The sequence below is a fragment of the Bidens hawaiensis genome, unplaced genomic scaffold (genome assembly GCF_021521415.1).
Source record: "Bidens hawaiensis isolate Kalapana, Puna unplaced genomic scaffold, B.hawaiensis_p1.1 tig00013755_1, whole genome shotgun sequence".
Classification (NCBI taxonomy): Eukaryota; Viridiplantae; Streptophyta; class Magnoliopsida; order Asterales; family Asteraceae; genus Bidens; species Bidens hawaiensis.
The window spans coordinates 636,334-652,991 of record NW_027492173.1 but is presented as its reverse complement, the minus strand read 5'-3'; the positions used below and the strand labels follow the sequence as shown (position 1 = coordinate 652,991).

General features: G+C 32.9%; 1 protein-coding gene across 1 annotated transcript; it reads right to left on the bottom strand.

The window, feature by feature from the left end:
• Positions 1-293: 293 nt before the first annotated feature.
• LOC143544807 (rac-like GTP-binding protein RAC2) lies at positions 294-3,053 on the bottom strand. The gene is made up of 7 exons (XM_077036810.1): positions 2,952-3,053; positions 2,802-2,889; positions 2,624-2,733; positions 2,492-2,555; positions 1,561-1,625; positions 514-579; positions 294-437 (listed from the first exon to the last, which is right to left on the bottom strand). The coding sequence occupies exons 1-7, from the start codon at positions 3,048-3,050 to the stop codon at positions 339-341; spliced, it is 591 nt and encodes a 196-aa protein (XP_076892925.1). The 5' UTR covers positions 3,051-3,053; the 3' UTR covers positions 294-338.
• Between the last annotated feature and the right edge of the window lie 13,605 nt (positions 3,054-16,658).

The window sequence follows — 16,658 nt, the reverse complement described above, 5'->3', positions numbered from 1 at the left end:
TAAAAAGAGAAAACCTCTGTTCCCTCTACTCTAGTGTATGCTCTGTTGTTTAAGAAAATAATAATAATAATAATAATAATAATAATAATAATAATAATAATAATAATAGTCTAAGTGAGCGGAACTTGATCCATGGTTGGTTCGGCGGTTTGTGTATATGAATATGCGTAAAATGTAACAAGGTTATATATGTTTTTATAAATGATATCATCAAATGATATCATCTGATGATATCTTTTGATTTCATGACAACAATTAAAGTTCTAAATGATACATTAAAATAAATCGACGTTATACATAGAAAATTATACACGTAAATGCAAACGAATTAAGCCCGTCTATAGAAAGACACACAATCGTTGTTTGCTTCGCCTTTTCTTCAATTTTGGTGGTTGTAAAACAACTCTGATGGCAGCATCAAATACAGCCTTAACATTCTGCAATTCGACATAACAAATATCAGAAAAATATTTTATAAAAATTAGATCAAGTTTTATAAAAATAATTCCAAACCAGCTGAGTCTTGGAGCTGCACTCAATGTAAACTGCTGCACCAATAGTCTTCTTCAGTTCTTCACCCTGCTCAAATTTATTAAAATTTTTAATCATTAACCGTTGAAACCGGCTGTAACCTAAAAGTCATACAAGATCTAGACAAATATATTGTTAACAGGGTTAAAGATATCATATTTTTGACAGATTTCTTGTGGTTCTAAAAAATTATGGCTTAGGTTATTCATACACCAAGGAGGCTATTCATACACTAAGGAGGCTATTCACACACCAGGAGGGTCTATAAGAGTCATATAGGGCCTGGCCTATACGACTCGTATAGGTGTAGTGTTAAATCATTTTCGGTTAGGAGTGTCAGTTTTCATTTATTTGCATCATATAGCCCCTATACGAGCCGTATAGGGCTATACGACTCGTATAGAGTCTGTTTGACTCGTATAGTATTTTGTTTTAGATTTTTTTAAAATTACAAAATATTAAAAATAACATCCGAGTTGTTTACAAAATAGAAACACGTAATTTAAAAGTAAATATTTTGCTATATACATAAAAACATACGAACAACATGAGCGTTTTGGGTAACGACTTTTTATATGTGGTCATGCATTCCATTTTGGTTGATACCCATGTAAGTTATCTAAGCTTTTGAAATATAATTGCCATAAAAATAATTACGTTTGGAGCAAGAAAAACTAATACCTGGCCTGTACGGGTCGTATACCATCTATACGGCTCGTATAGACCATAAAATAATTATAAATATCTGGCCAAAGTACAGCTGACATGCTGTCTATATGAATCGTATAGACCCTATACGGCTCATATAGGATCTATACGAACAAGAATATCTATACGACTCGTATAGGGTCTATACTGCTCGTATAGACTGCAAAAAGCTGACACACTGTCACCTCCGTACGCATGTTAATAAGTTAGGCCTATACGACTCGTATAGGCCCTATACGAGCCGTATTGCCTTATTCACATACCATGAGGATGGTGTTTGTATTTAACAACCCAGAATTATAGGGGTGATGAAGGAGTTACCTGAGAAGTTGTGATCGGTGTAACATTCGGATGATCACTCAAATATTGTTTGTCTTCGCGCAGATCTAACACATTTCAAAAGCAAAACAAATGGTTATTTACTTGCAATATTACTTGAATCCAACAAATTACGCATGTTGAACGGGTCATGTTGGCGGGTTAAAGAGTCTTAACATGAAATTTGTTAATTCTTTTACATATTAAAACCCGAAATTTACAATTTAAAAAACAAACAAACAAAAGTGCACAAGACAATTATGTTTAAACTACCAAACCTATGAAAATCTCTCATTTTAACATAATTTTTTCAACACAAAATACCCACCCACTTTGAGCTATGGCATAAAGCACATTTTAAAAAATGTAGTAAAATTAAAGGATTAAATAGACTAAACCCGCCAGGTCAACTGACCAGGCCCGCTTAATTAAAGGTATTCACTGGTTCGACTCGAAGCTGACTTGAACCTGTTTGGATTAAACTCATAGATGCAAATTTCATGTCTAGCTCTTGCTAGGTGTGTAAAGTGTAAACGAGCCAAGTCGCTCGTGAGCAACTCAAGATCGGCTCGTTAAAACTTGAATCGAGTCTAGCTTAAACGAGTCCGGGCCCTAGCTCAAGCTTTTATCTATATAATTTTTATTTTGATATATTTTTATAATAACTATAATTTGATAAATAAATTATTATATATATAAAATATACAACAAAATAATTATATAAATAATAAATATAAAACGAGGTGAGTCCAAGCCAAGCTCGAGCTTGACTAACTACTCAGTGGACGAGAGCTCAAGCTTTAGAAATGAGGCGTGTTCGATCAAACGATCCAAGGCTCAACACCCATAGTTGATGCTAATAAAAAGAAAGTGATCATGGCCGGCATTAATATTAAGTTTGATCAAGAATAATAAAAGAAATGATGTTGGTTACCTAGTTTAGTTCCCACCAGCACAATGGGCACAGTTGGGGCATAGTGCCTTAGCTCTGAGATCCACTGAGCCACAAATGAAAAGTCAAAACCGCATTTGAGCATTCAGTGAAAGAAAGTGAAAAGGAAAGTACCTTCTTGGAGATATTTTCATAGCTGGGCCTGCTAATTAAAGAAAACGCCAATAAAAACACATCTGCACCTCTGTAACTCAGCGGCCTCAGTCTGTTATAATCCTCTTGGCCTGATCATCATAGAACTATAATATTATTTGACTCACTTAAAATGATAATTAGTTGAACAATAAGTTACCAGCAGTATCCCAAAGGCCGAGATTAACAGTGCTCTCTCCGACCACCACATTGGCACTGAAGTTATCGAATACCGTCGGCACATAATCCTACACAGAAATCAAGCATCCGTGAATGCAATGATATCATTCAAAATCAAATCAAATCATACGCTGGGGAAGGTGTTGCTGGTGTAGGAGATGAGCATGCAAGTTTTGCCGACCGCGCCATCGCCTACGGTCACACATTTAATAAATCTTGGGGCAGCCATTTCAATTATTTTTGTGGCTTCTTGGAAACGAGGGATGATGATAATAAGGGAAAGAAAGAATTGTGGGAAAAGGCTTTTAAATTTGAATTCAAATGGAGGGGATTATATTTTTAAAAAGAAAAGAATTAAGTATTTGTGAACAGGGTCAATGAAATGTTTATAAATATTAAAGTGATATTGTATTTGCTTGCTTTAATTTCCCTTTTTTCCTACTTTAGTTGACTTTGTAATCATTAGAAGGTGGATATAATGTTGCTTTAAGTGGAAGGACAGATTTTGAAGATTGTGGTGTTTTGGTGTTGGGTGTGATGATAGATGATGATGGTGGCATTCGTCATTTGTTAATTAAAAATTATCCATAGTTATAAATTATCCTATATATTAAAGAAGAAAGGCTACTATAGTGTTAGAGGAGTGTAGGTCCAATCGTGGCAGCCACAAACTTTCTTTTTTTTTTTAATATTTCGGAATCTGTTATGTTATTAGAGCATTCTCATCCCATCCCATCCCTTATCCCCATCCCTATAATTTAGCTAAAAACTTATATTCCTTAAATTTATTTCTCACTTTTAAAAAACCTTCCATCTCCAATCCCCCATTTCCTATCTCTATATTATTTTTTTATTATTTGTTTCTTCTTTTTTCATTCACAACCTTAACCACTATCTATTTTGTCTTATTGTCTATTTTGTCAAACAATCAAACCCATGAAACCGACTTGCGCTACTCATAAAAAAAAAGATATTAGAGCATTCTCATCCCACCCTCTATCCCTAAACTAAAAATTACACTAAAACTCATTACATTTTCTCTCTCTATTTTAATTAAATAATACTTTTAATACCTTTTATTATTACCTTTTCTCTTTCCTTCACTCACAACCACTCTCAAAATATATTAAAAAATTATATGGGATGAACAGTAACTTTTCAGATATACAGAAAAATCACTACTTTCCCTAAAATATAAACACTTTTCACTCACAACACCCTGAATCACCCTCTAAATTATAAAAACACCCCTCACATAAAATGAGGGGTGGGATGAGAATGCTCTTATACTTGCTATTAAAATTTCTATATAAATAGGAAAACGGATCATTGAAAGGCTAATCATTCAAAACCATACAATTAAAGTAAAACTATATCACAGAACGCAAACAATTAGATCATAACAAAGCATTAATACTCAAAAACTTAAATTCGACAACATATTATAACTTCACCAAAAGAAAGACTGCCTTTTTAACTTACGGTTATCTAAATTCGTCAACATCGATTAACGCTTCACTTGATGACGCTTAAAAAAACCACCAAAAAATAGTTAGCATCAAGTAATTACTAAACATTCAAAAAATAGTCTTCGGTCTTCAAAGTTGATTATCTAAATCATGGTGATGCCTCATTATGATTTCCCTTTGAAGTCCCTCAAAATATAATCGTTGAATTTTAGACATGACACTCACATCCATCATCATAATTCTTTGATCTGAATCCTTCTTTGCAAGCTCCGCTTTCTCAGCTTCAATCCTCAACTTTTCTTTCTTTAACTTCAACCTTCCATCTTCAAGATGTAACTTTTTTTGCTCATTTGCGTTGTCATGCTCCATCTTCTCAGCCTTAAGACGATAATACTCTTTCTCTTGAGCACTCGACTCCTCTAAAAGGGTATACTTCATCTTTCTAAGTTGGATTATTTCCTCCGATTGAATGCTTTGGGCCTTTCGTTTTGCTTTTTCAGCTTTCCTACCCATTGGTCGGTCCAACTCGATAACATTCTCTGTGGGGGATGAGGTTGTGGTCGGGGTCGGGGATGGTACCGTCGTCTTCTTTTTAATTGTGTCATCTTTTGTGGTATATGAAATCCACTTAGGTTGGTCCTTTAATAGGTGCCAACAATGCTCGAACGGATAGATTTTTTTACGTATTGATTGGTACATAATCTTTGCCCTGTCAAACTTTCATTTAAACCAATAAAATTCATGTCAGAAAAAACAAAATATAAATTAAAATACTCTCAACACAAGTAAGAACGAAATTTCTACCTTATCATGGTCAGTCAAGCCACTTTGATTTAACCGTTCAACTTGATCTAGGTACGAACAAAAGTAATTTGTGGCCTTTTGAATACATGACCATCGATGTGTTAAAGACTTCAATGACCGCTCGGTTGTTGTTTTTTTATATTGGTCAAAGTATTCCAAGACTTTTTCCCAAAATTGAGATTGCTTTTGATCAGTACCTTGAATGGCATCAATGCTACAATTTAGCCATGCAGAGACAAGCAACTTGTCTTCTTCAGAGACGAAGTTAGTACCCCTCACTGATCTCTTGACGTTGGTTGGATAAGTAAGAGGCAAGGGAGGAGAGTCATCTAGGGTCATATGAGAGTTTCCAGTAAGAAAGTTGGTGTAGTATTGGCTTTGTGAGTCCATATCTTGACTTTCCATATCTAAAAGATTCACACACAATATATATGAAATGAAAAGATAAGACTATATTGTTTAGCAGGCTACCTAATTGACATGTTTAAATTAGTTTATAGTTTATAACATGAACAGCAGACGACCATTTTATCATTTTCATGTTACTCCAACAGGTGACATATAACTATATAAGTATAATAAGGACCTATATCATTTTCATTTTCATATAATATGTTTATAAATTTGTAATTTTGGCCCATTTGTTTAATGTAAAGTGGTTTTAAAAACTATCTTTTGATGTCCGGTGTATAAATGTGAAAACTATATGAAGTTAGTTGCTATTTATTGATATTTTCCTGTAGTAAGTTTTGGATTAGTTGAAAGGTGCTTACTTGTCTTACAATTTACCAAGGATTCAGGGAATAAAGTGGAAGAGTGCAAGCTAAAAGTGGTATATCTACTTACAACTTACAAGTCCATGAACTTCATATACTGGTAAGTTAAGAAAACTTTAGTGACAGTATATTTACACATAATCATACAAGGTTCGGTTCAGTTTCAGTTAAAGTCGAGCAACGAAGACACATTAACCATAACTGAATTCACATATATTTACACTCAAGTCACAAGCATAATGAAATAATTCAACAAACATACTCATTCTTCATAATGCAATAATACAACAAACAGAATCATACTTCATGGCATGATAGTCAACAATGTTTGGTTCAGTTAACTCTTGGTTACTTTAAAGCTCAGGCATATGCAGTTGCAGCATGAATTCAAATTTTGGTAAAATACAAACATATAAGATTCGGTTCAGTTTCGGTTAAAGTCGAGTAACGAAATCACATTAAGCGTAACCATAACTGAACAGTCATTTCGGTTGGTAGCGATTTGGTTTGGTTCGGTTTTACATATCAACGGTTTGGTTTTGGTTTATAATTATCAAAAACCATTACTAACGGTTTGATTCACGATTAATATATCAAACACCTGGTGGGCATCAAAGTATTATGCTATATATAATTTTCAGTGGACAACATTGCCCTATACAAAACCCTAGAAATTGTACTATAGGGCTTGCATCGAATTGGGAATATATAAACCAAGAATACGAATTAAATACAAAGGATATATGAAACTCAAGATGAATTACCCGTGAATGAAGACATTTTTTTGAGAGAGTGGACCGTTTGATCGATCACTGGCCAAAGAACGAAGGTGTGAATTCGATTAACACTATCCCATTTGGTGAAGTCCTATCAGAAGACAATTTGGCGAGGTAATGTAAAAACATTGAGGTGGAGAAGATAAAAGAGAGGAGATAGGCGGGAAAGACGAGCGGGAGTTGGAAATAGGGGAAAGCTTTCTTGTTCCTAAATATGGGGTCAAGTTTGGTATTTTCTTAAATTTCAGAAATGGGGTAAAGGGATAGAGAATAGGATGGAGTAGCTTTTTAACTAATTTTCTTAAATTATAAGGATGGGGATGAGTTTAGGGGATGGGATAGGAATGCTCTTAAATATTTAAAAGTAACAAATATAACATATATGAAAGTTGGTGTGGTGGTAGTGCAGTGTTGTAGTGAATGGATAGTCACGAGTTTGATCCTCAGCTCAAAGTTGGTTTTTTTTTGGTTCAATTATTTTTTATTATTATTATTTTTTTAATAGAAATAGATTTTTTTATTTATAGATTTCTTACTAAATCAAGTAATGGAAAGGGTGGTGTGGTGATAAAGTTATTATAACGTACTATGCTTCATATATGTTTGGATCATGTGACCGGTGCGATTGTTGCAAGGTGGGAGATAAACGATAAGCGTTAGTGTTAAACGTACATCAAATTGCCTAGCTAAACGTAGCACCATAAATGGAAGGAGCTTTTGTAACAATTAATAAATCGCACCCACTACCTAGCTAAACAGAGAAACAAATACAACGAAGGTACACCGACACAATCGCCCGCCAAACTAAACGGAGAAACAACTATAACAAAGGTACACCGAACGCGCCGGGATAACACCTAGTTTCATTTAAAGCACAAACACCTAAATAAAGTTTTTATCATATTTTTTTTAACGGTTAAATTTTAATCTTCAACATGAAATAAGCTTTGACTATTTCTTTCTTAAGAAAAATTAGCCTAATAATTATCGGTTTAATAATCGATCGTCTAGATTTAATTAAAACTATAACTAAATAGTTTATTTATAGAAACATAAGGCTAACAATTTTTTTTCAGTTAACATTTTTTTCCTTTTGGATATTGTGAAGTCTAATGTTTGAAAATTCCTTGTAAGGACTTTTATCATAATAGTTAAGGTGATATATCATATATGTAGAGTCCAAAGTTATTATATAAAAAGAGACAAAAATGAGAAGAATAAAAAGGATTTATAGTCACATAAGAAAAACGTTTTAAAAAAAATTATAAATAAATAAATGAAAAATTATAACTCAAATTTCATATAAAAAAGTAAAAACACAAAAATGTTTCCACCGTCTTCCTCGTTAAAAATAAAAAGACTCCAAAAAGACACAATGTTGAGTGAAAAAAACCATTGTGTTTTGTGTTTATTTTCGTCATTGATTGTGTCTTTTTTCCTTGACATTGTGTCTTTTTTTCTTGGTATTGTGTTATATTTTGTTGAACATTGTGTTAATTTTGTGATTTATTGTGTCTTTTTTAGTTATAATTATGTCTTTTGTTCATTTTCGTCATTATGTTTTTTCGTAGTAATTTTTTTTTTGAACGAGAATGACGAATGAAACATTTTTGGTTTTTAAACTTTTCCGTTTTTTATTTATATTTTGAGTTATGATTTTTTTATTAATTTTTTAAAAAAAATTATGAGTAGTTTTTTGTGTGACCATAAATCCTTCTTACACTTTTTATTTTTGTTTTTTTGTATTTTAACTTTTCCCCGTATATGTAATAGAGAAAAAAATATTAACACTTAATTATCACAAACTTATAAACCATCCATATATAGTTTATCTATATAAAGTTATTAATTATTCTAGAAGATTCTTTAGGATTTTTTATAGCTTTTTCTTCTAACGTTTTATTAAATAAAAATATATATTTTTTTATCATTAAAAAAAATAAGTTATTATAGATTCACCAAATTAATCTACTACTAGTACAATATCCAAGTTGAAAACGATTTACAGGTCAGGGCCTCAGGGGTGTTAAGCATTAATCCGAGTTGATAATATTAGTTTAGCAGCCTTGTAAACCTAAACTGAAAATATTAATTAGTAGAAAAAATGTACGAAATTTTTTGTGAATATTAATTGTTTATTGGATTACATCGAAACAGAAGGCAAGCGGGCAACAAGCTGCGCCGCTATCCCTTTTTGAATCGCAAAACCTAATTTTTTAAAAACTATATTTGCTGATCTTGGAGTCATAACATTACTATCCATGACCCGCTGAACACGGGTAAGTAGCTCCACAGCTTCAGGCGCGAGGAAACCAAAAGTGTCAATAGCAAAAAGAATAAATACATGTTGGTTGTCAAGACACGCCTTTTCATGTTTTGTCACCTTACCTGAAGCAGCTTTTAATGCGGCTTGACCGACCGCGAAACCACTACTCCTTAAGCCCACCAAAGAAGAAACCCCTGTTTAATCCACACACACGTGTTTCCCTCCTATCCATCCAAACACCAAAATGTCAGCTGGTCGAAGAGATGATCTTCCCTCCGACGGGTCAGTCAGGAAATTCACATGTGCTTCTTTCTTAACAGAAATTCCAGCTCGCCTGAATATATCAAATAGCACATCCCTAACCAGATCGTGTCGGTACTTGAACCCCGGGAGCTCTTTACAGTGCACCGCGTGCTCCCCATATGAGTCTAAACACGCTTTACGACAAACAGGACATATCTCATCAACCGGAAATAGAGGAATCATAAGGTGATACTTAAGGATACTACGATACTCCACTGGAGACATATGCTGGCCTAATCCATCTATAGGGATAGCAAGAAGAAAATCTTGAGCATGTGGTGCTTGTAGACACTCAAAAATGGCTTTTTGTCTGCTTGTCATGTTAAAGTGTGACTCCATGTCGTGAACAATTTTACTAAAAAGAGTGCTCGCCAATGCATGCTGGGCTTTAAAGGGGGCGGTCTCTTTGTTAGAGAAACTGCTAAAATCGAAGCTTGGAATCATATCACGAAGACAAGCCAGAGCACAAGAATAATCAGAATCCATCCCACATATACCATTGTCTCGCAAAATATGATCCTGAAGCACCCACGAAATTTGCAAACTAAAATAAAATTGTAGGCAATGGCATCTTTTTAAATAAGTAAAAATCACGTAATGCAATTTAATTAGGCTATATTTTTTACAAGTAGTGCAATTAATGTAAATAAATTACACTACTTGTTTTAATTAAAGTAATTTTTTTGTAAGTAGAGTAATTGTTGAATATGCTTCTTCCTTCTCAAATAATCTGCTTCAAAATCACAATTGACTGGCAAATTGCACGCTTTATTGTTTCAATTGATTTGCCATCTATGTAATTACAAGTGATCACTTGATTGATCGATTGAAAGTAATTTCAATTAGTCACCTTCAAAATCAGCGTTGTTTCAAGAAACTTTGCAAGCACAAAATTAATTGGCAAACAAAACTGATGTTTTGATTTCTTCAATTGGTCGGTTGATTAGGTATTTACAATTGATCGATTGGTTCTATTGATCGATTGATTAGTTGCTTTGAAAGCTTCAATGATTGATAAGAAACATGGATGCTTCAGTTCATTCGATTCAGATTTGCGATGTTGAAGGAGCTTCAACTAATTGATTCGAGAAGCAAGGGAAATCAAAATCAAAAGAGGGCTCAAATCACGTTTATCATAGTGATCAATCTGTATGCGTATTTATGACCTGCAAAGCTTCGATTGATTGATTCCACGTGATTTGGTCATTTCATTCACTTATCGTGTTTAGCACGTTAATTTAAATTGTGTTTGATCTAAACCCATATCTCAACATACAATCTTCCAATTAAAGAAAGTTATTGTCATCCATGATAGGGGGTCCTTGAGAAATGCTTAGTGAGTCTCGAGTACAAGAGCTTCCACCATTCTTGGAGGTATAGATGTATGAATTAAATCAAGAATTTTAATAGATGCATAAATTGAATCCAGAATTTGACATCTTGTGCTAAAAGCCGCATTTAAAGCAACAGTGAAAAACAAACATACAATATCAGTCGTATTTCGCTACCTTAAGTTTTGCAAACTTGTCACTGGTGCCATTGTTGTGGTCACAATATGTTACGATCAATGTCAGGACTGTGAGTCGGGTGAAGCCTTAGGAAAGTTTGACAAGAACACACTGACTCAGTTACCCAAAGGCCTATTGAATATCCCGGCGGAATCAGGATATCCAACAAGTGGGAACGAAGGTGTGATATAGCAAACACGAAACGATAATGAATAATCAATAAGAACACAATCAAAGACAAAGATTTACTGTAATAAATGAATCATTCAATGAAACAGTAAAGGAATGTCTAGGGTTTCATGTATGATGGCGGCGGACATACGAGAAAAACAAATAGAATATTCGCTAAGAATGTTTTCTCGTATTCCGTGTCACGTCTATCCGTGCCCTAAATGGAAACCTAGGACCCTATTTTTAGACCCTGACATTCTTTCTAGAAGTTCCTAATCATTACATAATGAAAGACAAAATAAATACAAGTGTAAGAGTCTTCGAGCAAGGTAACAATCTTGCTCGAGCAGACACTATGCTAGGTATGCTCGATGAATGTCCTCGAGCATACTTTACTTAGAATATCTTCAGTGAAGATATTCCCCTCCAGCAAGCTTCATTCCTCTTGACCAATCCTTGCTTTGCTTGAACTAGTCCATCGAGCAAGCTCATTCTTCTTGATGTCTTCAGTCTTGTCCTTAGACTTATTGAGCAATCTTTAGCATGCTCGGATGTAAATCTTGCTCGGGGAACTGAACTGTGCTCGAAGTCCTTGCTTTGATCACATGACATCTTCTTATTGCATCCATGCTTGTCTCCATGTGCTCGACCATCCTGTGCTCGTAACACTTGGTTAAAGCTTGTATGATCAAGCTGTTTGCTCGATTGGCAATCCATGCTTGATAGATGAATACTCTTGCTCATTGAAGTGTAGCTTGCTCGAAGCCTTAACACTTAGAAGAATCAACCACTAAAGGTTCCGAAGGCCTTGCTCGAATTAGTAAAACCATGCTCGATCGTCTAGGCTTGATCGAAGTCCATACTTAGCCGTTTTCTGAGGAGGTTGAGAAGATTCCAATCTTCCTTATAGAAAATCCGACCCAACAATCAACATCAGGCCCCATTACGCATTAGACTACTGATGTGGTGTGGACAGGGTAGAAAAAGTTGTTAAATTTTTTAAAATTTTGTTCACACAATGTCTAGTTTTAAATTTATAAAAATGATTATTATCTTAACTAAACCACACACAAATAGGCAAGTGTACCTATCGTATATGTAGTTAAGCATAGGTAAGAACCAAGTATCGATCTACAGACAACTTGTTTGATTTTCACTACTAAATCGTTGTATTTATTTTAACTAGGAGTAAACATCATAGTGGTTTTGTGTTGATAAATAAGTTTTAAAGATAAAGTTAAGAGCATAAATTAAAGAGAATATTTTTGGGTTTTTATATTTATAAAGAGATGATCAAGGATACAGGTGTATCTTGGTTAAAACTCCTCTTAACTTGGTTTAATAATTCTTTAGTAAACATGTGATATAAGCTTGCTAAGGAGATTAAATGTGGGAATAACACATTATTTCTAAGTCATGTTATTCCATGACAATTAAAGAAAGAATCATGCATAACTTCAAGACCTCCACTAAAACATCATTTTATGTAAGCAAGTGGGTAATAATAAGATGAGAAAATCCCTTAAATTTCAAATTGTCCATGATATTTTAGTAAAAATAACCTTTGTATTATACTTAAAATACCAAATAAGATTAGTTATGTTGTGAATGATTAACCTTGAATTATCAATTATTAACTGTAACATCTCGAATTTTTCGTATTTGTTTAAACTGATTCGAGAATCTAATTCGGATCTTTTGAACTGATTAAAACTTGTATTTAACTTATTTTATAATTCCATAACTTTCAATCATGCTAAATAATCCTTAGAAACCTTTAAAATCCCTTAAAACGGCTAAAAATCGCATTTTCTGGAACTACAGGGACTAATTTTGTCAATTCTTTCTTATTTTCGAATAAAATAACGAAACTTAAACTCCAAGAAATGTTATAGCTGGTCCAATTTTGTTTTCTTGGTGTCCAAGCCAAATTTTGTTAGTTATTGTACTAGATTTTCTCATTAAATAGCTTATTTTGTTTCCCAATTTGTTTTTAGCATCCAAATCGCTTATTTTTGGCATAAATCGAGTAAATTAAGGTCCAAGAAAATGATTATAACTAAACTATAAGTCCATATTTATAAATTAATGATCATGCACGAAATCTACAACTTATTTCATTGATTTGGTCATTAATATCGTATTAAGTTACATAAACGAGTAAATCTTCCAAATATGGTTCGTTTTTGATATTCTTATATAAACAAGACTCATAATCTCTGTCACAAACTTTACCTAAACCCTAAGAAGCATTCTCAGTCATCAACCCTCTCTGCCTCATAAAATCCTTTGGTTTTGCATTATTGTTGAAGATACAAGCTTGTTCGTTTGACTTTGCTTACGTGTGGACCTTTGACTCATCGTTTCTGTTGATTCTTTCACTTTCCGGGTAAGTTGTAAACATAGAAATCATTCATATCCTAGTCAATAAACTTCATCAATTTCTGATATTGAAGGGTGTTGACTGGTCAATTCTTTAAAACTTGATAAATGACAAAATAGTCAACAAGTTTGACTTAACGTTTCCTCATACTTCTAGTCGGATTCAACGTTTGGTACAGAAAACTTTTATTCTCATAAAGAAATTTTAAGGTTACTAACCAAAACCCGACTTCCGACTCGCTGTTTGGATTCTGGTCAGTACCAGCTCGCTTAAACTTAAATATAACATAACTTGAGTTCTAAACATCTGTTTGGATTGATTCCAGCGGAAACGAGTTCGTTTTCATTTATATTATCATATCCTAAAATCTCAGATTCTGAATTGTTTATATCGTTTGACATGTAGTGGACGACTCGCTTATTCATTAACTCTCTTAATCGTGTTTATATTCGTTTGTCATTAATCTAAGGTGAGTTTATCATTCCCCTATTTTACCAAGTTTTCTAAACGTTTTGGGGACATATGAGTACCTATCCGTATGTTGTACTATATATATATCAAACAAATGCATACGTGTAATTGTGAGTGACTTAATCAAATATACGTGTTAGATGCTTACTTGTGTTAATATTCATTCATTCGTATATTGCGTCAATATTCATTCATTCGTATATTCGGAGGGGTCCATCATACTCCCATGTATAGGGTTCTATGCTATTGACCAACGCCCGATTCGCTTGGCAACGGTCTACATACTTGTTTATGGTTTATCACATTATGCTTATTTATATTGACATGCAAAATTGGTGATATTCTCACTCAACTTTATGTTGACAAACTCCATTTTCTACGCATATGCAGGTTGCTTGTATTGAAGATTAAAGTTTGGACACGTAGACAAGACCTTAGGATATAATCAAGATAATCATTATTTAGGCTTATATTCATGTATTTAAATTGCTTGTTGTAATTGAATAATGTGTGCATACTCTGAATAAAATAATTAATTAGATATTGTCACTTTTATATTATGATAGTATCCTCGAGCTGTGAGCAATCGAATCACGCCCCGGCATTTCCGCCTTAGGTTGGGGTGTGACAGATTGGTATCATAACCGAAGGTTTTAAGATAGGTCATTAGAAATTGTCCTAGACATATGTTAGGAACCCTATACGTGCTTATCTAAACTGCCTTATGTGCTATTTAAATTGTTTACAGCTTAATTAGATTAATTATTTTATGGTATTGTATCTTATCTATTTATTGCACACACACACACAAATTCCGAGGCTATGCCTCACATTCAAAATATTTTTCTAAATTTTTTATTTTGGTATATTATCTTTTATTGTGGGAAATTCCTTAAGAATTATCGTGTTTTGTTTGGCTTCTTCACCTTGAAGCATGGGGGTATGACAAATGTCGTACAACCATAACTTTAAATGGTACCCGTAATCCGCTAAACGGATGCGTGGTAAACATAACCGGCTAAACGGTTATACTTCCAAATTGTGTTTTTTTAGTTATTTTAAATTTATTTGATTCGTTGATTCGATATTTAGTTTGGTCGGTTAAATGTCATGTAACGCTCATGGTCCGAATAACTCCATTGATTCGGTAATTCGTTAATTAATTGGGTTAGTTAAATGCCATGTACACACTCATGGGCTGAACAACTCAATTGTTTATTACACGTTATTTGAATTGGGCCATCAAAATGTCATAGAACGCTCATGGGAGGCCAATTCACAAACTTTATGCTGCTTTATTTAGTTGGGCCATTCAAATTGTCATGGAAAGCTCATGGGAGGTCAACTCGTTTGAAATGTTTTATTATTTTATTTGGAAATTTTGAGAAAAATTGTTTATTAAATTAAATGCCTCAAACTTATACACATTATTTTAAATTCCGACTCGTCCTCGAGTCATCACTTGCACAATTCTATTACACTTCTCTATTATTCCACATTGACTCATTTCAACAACTTACCCATCATCTTATAAAGTTTCATCTTTGGTCCTCATAGAATGTCTTTCCTAAGAATCAATCATCGTAATCAACGTCATTCGCCTACTTCTCGTGATTGCCGTTCGACTGCTAGAATCGACAAGGAGTTTGCTGCTGTGTTCCATTAACCAAACGACCGTAAATCTCGAAAAAACTAAAATACCTCGAACAAGAAATCTTATACTAACTCATATCCGTTAAAATACTATTTAAATCATCCTTTCTTATTTATTTCCATATTCTCAAACTATAGATTACTAAGTGCATTTAAATCCTTACCCTCAACTTTAAACTATAAATATTTTATTATCTCTTGTTTTTCATCATGTTGCTTTTCACAACTTACTTTCCATTATCTCTTGTTTTTCATCATGTTGCTTTTCACAACTTACTTTCCATTTTATTTTTTATAAGTCTTTATTGTTAAAATTCAAATATTATAAAATTTATTGAAATTAAACTAAATTTTTCATCATCCAAATTTAATTCTCATTATTAAATTAAATCTTTCATTAATTAAATTTTTACCACTAAAATTGACTTTTTGATAATCTCCATTAAAACCCATCACTCACTTTATTTATTGATTAAGTTCGTTAATTAATTAAAACTAAACGTTGGTTCGTAAATACTTCAACCCCCTAATTTGATTTTTTATACCCTTTGAGAATCTTGAATGTTTTAAATGATAAATTCGTAGTTATTAGAATAGTCATGATGGTTCATGCATTTCTAGCCTCGCATTTATCTTATTTTATTATATGCTTCACTTTAATTTTAAATTTCTTATTTACTTAAATTTCCATTATCGATAATTCAATTTACTTAATTCCTAATATTTATAACGATTTTGTGAAAAAGGAAAAATCCACGAATTCCCAATTTAATCTAATATAATTAACTGCTTTATATTTCATCTAATTTTAAATTTTTAATTGGAATAGGACTATCTCGGTGATTCGGGAATATTCGCTACCCAGTTTAATTTGTTAACAATTTAATTCAGATATGTATATTTTTGCATTATCATTAGTATTTAAATTATTAATCAATAACTATAATATTTTAGAATATCTTAATCGAATTAATCTAATCTCAAAATCACCAACTTGAAAAGATATGACTTTATATTAACTTCTATTTAATCTCATAAGTTCTCAAACTAATGAAACTCGACTCATCATAATTTTCGTTAACTACGTTTAAGCTTATACTCTCGATCTTAAGAACTATTTCACATGCTATTAACTATTTTAAAATTTGTTATAAATTAAACCTTTGCGTATTTCATCCCCTGGATAAAATTCCTTTCATCAAGATAGACTTATTAGAATCTCATACATATACCTCAATTTCCTTAGTCTCGATTATC